Source organism: Astatotilapia calliptera, chromosome 23, assembly GCF_900246225.1.
Source record: "Astatotilapia calliptera chromosome 23, fAstCal1.2, whole genome shotgun sequence".
Taxonomy (NCBI): Eukaryota; Metazoa; Chordata; class Actinopteri; order Cichliformes; family Cichlidae; genus Astatotilapia; species Astatotilapia calliptera.
In genome coordinates, this window is record NC_039323.1 from 388826 (window position 1) to 398652 (window position 9827).

General features: G+C 45.1%; 1 protein-coding gene across 1 annotated transcript; it reads left to right on the top strand.

The window, feature by feature from the left end:
* Positions 1 to 1862: 1862 nt before the first annotated feature.
* Positions 1863 to 3081, top strand: LOC113016668 (octapeptide-repeat protein T2-like; the record flags this gene model as incomplete). The annotated part of the gene is made up of 3 exons (XM_026159664.1): positions 1863 to 2114; positions 2198 to 2633; positions 2669 to 3081. Coding segments are annotated over 3 exons (1101 nt in total), but the record flags the coding sequence as incomplete, so codon positions are not given.
* Positions 3082 to 9827: the final 6746 nt, after the last annotated feature.

Consider the following 9827-nt stretch of genomic DNA (forward strand, 5'->3'; position numbering starts at 1 on the left):
TGGGTTTTCCAGCTTTGTGTTCTGGCTGTTTGTTTTGTTTTGTGCGTGTTTATTTTATCTGAAAACGGGAAAAACTTAAAATGTCAAAAATCTGATTTTCATAATCTAAATATCATTAAATAACTTTAGAAAAACTTCCATTTGACTCTTTACATGTAATGTTGTAAAAATATATATTTTATTGTTTAATTCATCTGAAAATGTTAGTCTGCAAAATGTGCAGCAATTTAATTTATTTATTCTCTTTAGCTGATAGTTTGTGGGGCCCAGGTAGACTGTACAACTGCATCTCTACCAGTTTCTCTGCACTCCAGCCTCCTCTGTGCCATATGAAGGGATTTTCCTTAATGCAGGAGAAATGATCTCCACGAAAATGAACAGGTTCGGCCATCGCACACTAGAACAAATTCTCTTCTTAAATAAAAATGAAAAAGGGCTACTTTAAATGCATCATGTTTTTAATTTGCAAGTTCATAAGCATTTTCCTTTTCCAGTTCACAATCAATTCTACCCCCAGGTCAAAAATATGCATAGGAAAATGTCCCTAATATAATATTATTTATAAATATGCCTGTCCGGCGATTAATTGCATAAGTACAAGGAGACAGGACCTCACAGCAGAAACACACTCCATAATGTGTTGTACATTATTATATGTATATTACATGTAGCGTGGTACTTTTCAATTATTGTATTTACCAACATCAAAAAGTCACAAGCAAAGAAAGACCAAACCATGGTGCATATTTAAACAAGGAACGTTTAGTGGTCAAAATTATGTATTAAAGAAATAAACAACATTTTTTTCACCCCCAAAAATACACGTTCAAAGCAACACAGCGGTGGCCCAATATCAGACAGAACTCCACTCTGTAGAGTGAGCAATCATAATGAAGCAGTTGGTTTTATTTTGTGGATTCAAGCTGCTCTTCATATTTTTGGCCACCAGATGTCACCAGAGAGGACTGTGTTGAAAAGCTTCGAGTAATGAACCGTTTTTCAATTCAAGCTTCAATGCTTCAGAAAGCTTCATTTGGCCATCACTAGCACGCGTTCTTCAGAATATCCACTCACACGATCACAGGCTCACACTCCGACACTGCCACACGGGAATCACACGGGGGAAAATCCAGGAAGCTCTGTAGACAGGGTTAAGAACGACGCACAAAGGAAAACACTCTTAACTAAAGTTGCTGTAGCTTGACTTCACTAACGCGTAGTCGACAACGATCCAGCGATGAACAGCAGTCACCTCCTGGCTTAAATGCTGCTCTATGGGCTCAAAATGTGGTCATAAATATTTTGTACTTGTAAAAAAGATTTGTGATTTATTTATTTATTTATTTATTAACTGTATATTTGATGATGTTGGTGTTTGGCTTGATTGTCAGCACAGAGAGGGAGAGAGAGAGAGAGAGAGAGAGAGGAACAGAGAGAGAGAGAGAGAGAGGAACAGAGAGAGAGAGAGAGAGAGGAACAGAGAGAGAGAGAGAGAGAGGAACAGAGAGAGAGAGAGAGAGAGAGAGAGAGAGAGAGAGGAACAGAGAGAGAGAGAGGAACAGAGGGAGAGAGAGAGAGGAACACACACAGAGAGAGAGAGAGAGAGAGAGAGGAACACAGAGAGAGAGAGAGAGAGAGAGAGAGAGAGAGAGAGAGGAACAGAGAGAGAGAGAGAGAGAGAGAGAGAGGAACAGAGAGAGAGAGAGAGAGAGAGAGGAACAGAGAGAGAGAGAGAGAGGGGGGGAACACACACACAGAGAGAGAGAGAGAGAGGAACAGAGAGAGAGAGAGAGAGAGAGAGAGGAACAGAGAGAGAGAGAGAGAGGGGGGAACACACACACAGAGAGAGAGAGAGAGAGGAACAGAGAGAGAGAGAGAGAGAGAGAGAGAGGAACAGAGAGAGAGAGAGAGAGGAACAGAGAGAGAGAGAGAGAGAGAGGAGAGAGAGAGAGAGAGAGAGAGAGAGAGAGAGAGAGAGAGAGAGAGAGAGAGAGAGGGAACAGAGAGAGAGAGAGAGAGAGAGAGAGAGAGAGAGGAACAGAGAGAGAGAGACAGAGAGAGAGAGAGAGAGAGAGAGAGAGAGAGAGAGAGAGAGAGAGAGGAACAGAGAGAGAGAGGAACAGAGAGAGAGAGGAACAGAGAGAGAGAGGAACAGAGAGAGAGAGAGAGAGAGAGAGAGAGAGAGAGAGAGAGGAACAGAGAGAGAGAGAGAGAGAGAGGAACAGAGAGAGAGGGGAACAGAGAGAGAGAGAGAGAGAAAGAGAGGGAGAGGAACAGAGAGAGAGAGAGAGAGAGGAGAGGAACAGAGAGAGAGAGAGAGGAACAGAGAGAGAGAGAGAAAGAGAGAGAGAGAGAGAGAGAGAGAGAGAGAGGAGAGAGAGAGAGAGAGAGAGAGAGAGAGAGGGAGAGGAACAGAGAGAGAGAGAGAGAGAGAGAGAGGGAGAGGAACAGAGAGAGAGAGAGAGAGAGAGAGGGAGAGGAACAGAGAGAGAGGGGAGAGGAGAGGAGAGAGAGAGAGAGAGAGAGAGAGAGAGAGGAACAGAGAGAGAGAGAGAGAGAGAGAGAGGAACAGAGAGAGAGAGGAACAGAGAGAGAGAGAGAGAGAGGAGAGAGGAACAGAGAGAGAGAGAGAGAGAGAGAGGAACAGAGAGAGAGAGAGGAACAGAGAGAGAGAGAGAGAGAGAGAGGACAGAGAGAGAGAGAGAGAGAGAGAGGGAGAGGAACAGAGAGAGAGAGAGAGAGAGGGAGAGGAACAGAGAGAGAGAGAGAGAGAGAGAGAGAGAGAGGGAGAGGAACAGAGAGAGAGAGAGAGAGAGAGAGAGAGGAACAGAGAGAGAGAGGAACAGAGAGAGAGAGAGAGAGAGAGAGAGAGGAACAGAGAGAGAGAGAGAGAGAGAGAGAGAGGAACAGAGAGAGAGAGGAACAGAGAGAGAGAGAGAGAGAGGGAGAGAGGAACAGAGAAGAGAGAGAGAGAGAGAGAGAGAGAGAGAGGACAGAGAGAGAGAGAGAGAGAGAGAGAGGAACAGAGAGAGAGAGGAACAGAGAGAGAGAGGAACAGAGAGAGAGAGAGAGAGAGAGAGAGAGAGGAACAGAGAGAGAGAGAGGAACAGAGAGAGAGAGAGGAACAGAGAGAGAGAGGAACAGAGAGAGAGAGGAACAGAGAGAGAGAGAGAGGAACAGAGAGAGAGAGAGGAACAGAGAGAGAGAGAGGAACAGAGAGAGAGAGGAACAGAGAGAGAGAGGAACAGAGAGAGGGAGAGAGGAACAGAGAGAGAGAGAGAGAGAGAGAGAGGAACAGAGAGAGAGAGGAACAGAGAGAGAGAGAGAGAGAGAGAGGAACAGAGAGAGGGAGAGAGGAACAGAGAGAGAGAGAGAGAGAGAGAGAGGAACAGAGAGAGAGAGGAGAGAGAGAGAGAGGACAGAGAGAGAGAGAGGAACAGAGAGAGAGAGAGAGAGAACAGAGAGAGAGAGGAACAGAGAGAGAGAGAGGAACAGAGAGAGAGAGAGGAACAGAGAGAGAGAGAGGAACAGAGAGAGAGAGAGAGAGAGAGAGAGAGAGAGAGAGAGGAACAGAGAGAGAGAGAGAGAGAGAGAGAGAGAGAGAGGAACAGAGAGAGAGAGAGAGAGAGAGAGAGAGAGAGAGAGGAACAGAGAGAGAGAGAGAGAGAGAGAGAGAGGAACAGAGAGAGAGAGGAACAGAGAGAGAGAGAGAGAGAGAGAGAGAGGAACAGAGAGAGAGAGAGAGAGAGAGAGAGAGGAACAGAGAGAGAGAGGAACAGAGAGAGAGAGAGAGAGAGAGAGAGGAACAGAGAGAGAGAGGAACAGAGAGAGAGAGGAACAGAGAGAGAGAGAGAGAGAGAGAGAGAGAGAGGAACAGAGAGAGAGAGAGAGAGAGAGAGGAACAGAGAGAGAGAGAGAGGAACAGAGAGAGAGAGAGAGAGAGAGAGAGGAACAGAGAGAGAGAGGAACAGAGAGAGAGAGAGAGGGAGAGAGGAACAGAGAGAGGGAGAGAGGAACAGAGAGAGAGAGAGAGAGAGAGAGAGGAACAGAGAGAGAGAGAGAGAGAGAGAGAGAGAGGAACAGAGAGAGAGAGAGAGAGAGAGGAACAGAGAGAGAGAGAGGAACAGAGAGAGAGAGAGAGAGAGAGGAACAGAGAGAGAGAGAGGAACAGAGAGAGAGAGAGGAACAGAGAGAGAGAGAGAGAGAGAGAGAGGAACAGAGAGAGAGAGAGAGAGAGAGAGAGGAACAGAGAGAGAGAGAGGAACAGAGAGAGAGAGAGAGGACAGAACAGAGATGAACAAGAGCAGGTGAGACACACATGTTAGTCAAATGGTTATTTACCAAAAGTATCACCGTATCATAGGTCCTCATGTATCTCGTAGTGTTTCTTTTTAGGTTTGTTATTTTTCAAATTCTATATTTATTAAGTTTTGCAGCTTGTTTGTACAACAAGGATAAATAATTATATAAACTTTTCTCAATCTAAATAGTGGACTTTGGTAGAATTAAAAATAAGTGTTGTGCAGGTCTATGATGATTTTAGTGCTACTATCATCTAGTTCTGATTCTGGTTCTGTTTTGGTTAAATCCTCAGTAGTCCTGATTTTGAACTGTTGTATCCTGTTTTAATTCCGGATCAGTTCTGGGTCTGGTTGAATTGGGGTTTAGTCCCTGTGTCTTGATGCAGCCCCGACTTTGTTCTGCCTTACTGCTTAATTAAAAAACTAGTTTAAGGTGTCCTGCACATGTGATATATATATTTTTCCCTATATGAAGTCTTTTTTTTAAACAAAACTCAAAACACAGCCTATTAATCTTTCAGTCATATCTGACCCCCCATGATGAACTGAAACTCAGTTCATCGTGTGCCATATGATTAATGCCTTTTCACTGCAGCGCTGTTTGGACTGTGCTTGTGACTCGCCTCCGAACAACCCAGTCAAATGTGCAACATAAAGCCCGCCACTGCCCACCATCCACTTCCTGTTCGCACAGTTTAAACTAGCTGACAAATGTGCATCACATCAGTAGAATAAATATATAATTAGAAATGATTTAGTCTTCAGTAGTGTTAACAACGCCTTTTTCTATTTCCCCCTTTGATGCTAAATTAATCCTAAAATCAATTCTAAACATTGAAACTTTTAAAGGAAAAAAGAAAACAAGAACACTGACAATCGTGTCGCATTGGACAGTTACACCTCCACTGTCTTGGACTACATCTGTTTCTGTGTGGACAATGTAACAACTTGGAAACGATTCCGTGTGTTCCCTAATAATCCACCCTGGATGACACACGGAGTTCAACAACTTATTCGAACAAGGAACAACGCTTTCAAATCCGGGGACCAGGAGGCATACAGTGCTGCCAGGGCCAACCTGAGAAGAGGCATCAAGACTGCCAAGCAGCAGCACAGGAGGCGTATCGAGGCCAGGTTTGAGAACAACACAAACCCAAGGCAGGTCTGGGAGGGCATCAGGGCTATCACGGACTACAAAAGAAGAACACCATCACCCTCAGCCGACAGTTCTACTCTGGCTGAGGATCTAAATCTCTTTTATGCCCGTTTTGATAGGGAGAACACCGACCCTGTCCTGTCCCCTCTCCCCTCAACCGACCCTGCTCCGGTCCTGAGCACTCATGAGCTGAGGCGTGTGTTCCGGAGCATTAACACCAGGAAGGCGGCCGGGCCGGATGGAGTGCTGGGCCGGGTGCTAAAAGACTGTGCTGCGGGACCTGGCGGACGTCTTCACCTCTATATATAACACCTCGTTGTCCTGTTCACTGGTACCATCCTGTTTCAAAGCAGCAACCATCGTTCCCATCCCAAAACAGTCAAATGTCACATGTCTGAACGATTTCAGACCTGTGGCACTCACCCCCATTCCCGCCAAATGCCTGGAGAGACTGGTCATTAAACACATCAGAGCTGCTTTTCCACCATCCCTGGACTCGCACCAGTTTGCATACAGGGAGAACCGGTCAACCGAGGATGCGATCGCCACAGTGCTGCACACATTACTGAAGCACTTGGAACACAGGAACACCTATGCACGGCTCCTCTTTGTAGACTACAGCTCGGCTTTTAATACCATCCGGCCATACAAACTCCGTCCCAAACTCCACCAACTGGGACTTAACTCCTCTCTGTGCAACTGGATTGTGGACTTCCTCACTAACCGTAGACAGAGTGTCAGAGTGGGTAAGAACACCTCTTCCACCCTTGTGGTCAACACCGGTGCCCCTCAGGGGTGTGTTCTGAGCCCTCTGCTATACACTCTCTTCACCCATGACTGTATTTCCTCCTGCGCGTCCAATCTCATTGTTAAGTTTGCAGATGACACTACAGTGCTCGGACTTATATCCAACAATGATGAGACAAACTACAGGACAGAGGTGCAACAACTAGAGTCATGGTGCCACGACAATAACTTGGTCTTAAACACCAAAAAGACCAAGGAGATCAGAATCAGAATCAGAATACTTTATTCATCCCGAGGGAAATTAGGGGTTACAGCAGGCAGCACGCTAATGGCGCATGCGCACTCACAAAGGAACCTTCTGACCAACTTTACACAAACATCACATTGGGGAGACATGTCAGAAAGGTAGGCTGATAGGAAAAACAACGAAAATACACTACATGAGGTAAGAGGAGGAGAAAAAAAACTCCACTCAGACTGAGCTCCTGGTGGGAGAACAGTTTGATAACAGAAAAAACACCTCAGCACAAAAGCACATGACTATCAACACACCATAGAAACACGAGACAAGCAACAGGGGCGGGTAAAGGGTAAGAGAGAGCCGGCGTAGACAGCGCATCCGGTCCTGCAGCATCTGCGCTGGTCCAGTTGACTGCTATCATCCCCGGTAGGGCACAAGCATCGAAGGCGTTGGAAAGGGAGGGGGATGAGTGAGTGCTTGTCAGTGTAAGTGTGTGTGTGTGTGTGTGTCCAGAGTTCAGCGGAGACAGTGTCCTTCGCACTATCAGGCTAAGTAAACAGTCTGCCAGCCAACCCAGGTGGCCTTCATGGGACGGGAAGAATAGTCATCACACAGTCGTTATCAGGGAGTTGTTTTGGTGGGCTCCAGATCATTGTAGATTTCCGGAAGAGGGGTCATAACAACCATCTGCCTCTCTTCATTGGCAGTGAGGCGGTGGAGAGGGTGAGCAGTTTTAAATTCTTGGGGGTAACTGTGACCGAGGACCTGTCCTGGGGCAACCATATCACCTCAGTTGTACGGAAGGCCCAACAGCGCCTCTACTACCTGAGGAGACTGCGGAGCGCACACATTCCCAGATCTCTGATGTTGAACTTCTACAACTGTGCCATCAGCAGCGTTCTGACGTATGGATTTCTAGTATGGTTCCCCAGCTGCACCAAGGCCGATCAGCAAGCACTCCAGCGGGTGGTGAAAGAAGCTGGCAGAATTATTGGAACAAGTCTGCCAGAGATCAGTAATATCTTCCCCACTCGCTGTCTGAGGAGGGTGCACAGTATCCTGCGGGACCAACATCACCCTGCGCGCCACCTTTTCCATCTGCTGCCCTCAGGGAGAAGGTACAGGTCTATACAGGCCAGAACATCCAGACTGGCCAACAGCCTGTATCCACAGGCTGTGAGGCTCCTGAACTCTCTGCCCCCCTCTCACGGACAATAACCATATCCAACTTCTTAATAGCAATGAACTGGTCTGCATTGGTGCATCATATCTTTATTCTCTTCCCCCCCCTGCCCCCCCCCCCCCCTTTCTTAAATAGATAACTATCATATCTGATATCATATCTCACAGTACAATAATATTGAATGGGTTGCATTGTTGTATTTTGTCATGTTTCTCAGGTCTTTGTCTGAATTTCTACGAACATTATTGCTAAAGATTGTCTTATTGCATTGGAGTCACACTGGGTTAAATATGTACACTTGGGTTTTAAGGGGTATTTATTATTTTCTTCTTTTTTTGGGGTTGTATGGAAGCCCCAAACGCAATTTCATTGTTCTTGACAATGACAATAAATAAATAAATACTAAAAAAAAATACTAAATAAATTAATCCTAAAATCAATTCTAAACATTGAAACTTTTAAAGGAAAAAAGAAAACAAGAAGTACAGATTCACATTATGATTTTATTTACACAGTAAAATTAACAGCGGTGCATTTCTATAAGCAGTGATGAGGCGATAGAACTTGTGTGAAAAACAAACAAGCATGTAATTCCCAATTCTACCACAGGAGGGCGACAGAAACACACGTGTCATGCAAAGAAAACTCTCAGGTAAAGTAATGTGTAATGTTTCGTCATATGTGACCCTCAAGTATTTCCAGTGAGCGGCTGATTATTTACAGATTCTAGATGTAAAGCCACGGTGAAACGAAACCTTTATTAATGAAACAACTATGTTACATCTCTATATTGCTGGGATAAATACAGTGTGATTATACTACTGCTAGTCTGAGTTTTAAGGCTATGTTGGGCTTTGCAGCAAGATTTCACAGTGGTTATCCTCCTCTCGCATCCGTCTCAAACGCAGTACTTCCAGAAGCAGGCTACAGGCAAAAAGACAGCATTTTGTACAATGGGCTCATATTAAGTATATTTATAGTGTAATGATTGTAAATGTTAGAGCTTACGTTCTCCGCGTTTCCTTGTTATGGATTTGCCTTCTACCATATTAGCTGTAATCTTCCTCTCCAGCTCCAGGTCCTCCCTCAGCACTCTCAGCTAGAAATACAGATCAAAGTGATTATAACACATCGAGAGAGGTTTTCCAATGTTTTTGTGAATTACTGTAACAACTTTTGAGAATGTGTAACAAAAAATGAGTGCGCCATTTATACACGAGCAGCTTGTTCACATTATAATAACATCGAAATCACATTTTATTAGTGCCAGTTAAAATAAGCCTTACCTCCTCGATCTCAGCTAATTTATTAGCCAGCTCAACACCTGCAGAAAGGAGACCCAGTTAACCAAAGCAGAAATGTACCTGTGCATGTTATCACAGGCATTTGTTTGTAGGTCTCACCCAGAGGATCATCCTTTTCCACTGGGACCAAGCTTTTGTGCAGTAATAGTGCCAGAATCTTGCTCTGGGAATCTGTGTCTTCTTTCTGACTGAAAGCAGGGTTTCCTGGATGTACCAAAGCAAACACACAGTGAGTTATATGCTTATTATCTCTCAATATGTTGAAATTTGATAAAACTGTAGTGATAGACAAAGCATTTAATTAGCAGTTGCATGCATTTGGCATTCTAATTCAAATAAAATGTGCTGTTTTGCACACTCACCTGGATTAAATAGGCTCCTCCCGTCTACATTGAGCAGTAGAAACAAACTCAGGAGTCCTAAACAGTAGCTCACAGCTGTAACCCTGTCCATGGCATTCAATGTAATGTTTCAAGCGGATTTCGCACTGTGAGCACTCCTTCGAGCAAGGCTAGATGTCCACTTGCTTAAAACCATCCCGTCAATATATTTATACTTCTCCGAGCTGGGAGGAGGGGCCTGTCGGCCCCTTGATTACTAAATTCACTTCTCGTCACTGTGGACTTCGTCACTGAGCCACCTTCTCACGGGGCCCGTGAATCGTCTGAATGAAATACAGCGATCTGACGCGGACGTGCGGCCCAGAAACCCTACATCACTCTGACACGGGTAAATCAAAAAGAGAGGATGCTATTAATCAACCTGTTGGTTGTGAACCAGGATCAGATGTTCTTGGCACTCGCAAGTCTTTTTCTTTTACTTTAATTGCTTCCTAAAATAGGTACGCAGGAGTGGGTTGGCCTAGGGAAAGAGTGGCAAGTAAATTGATTCGGTC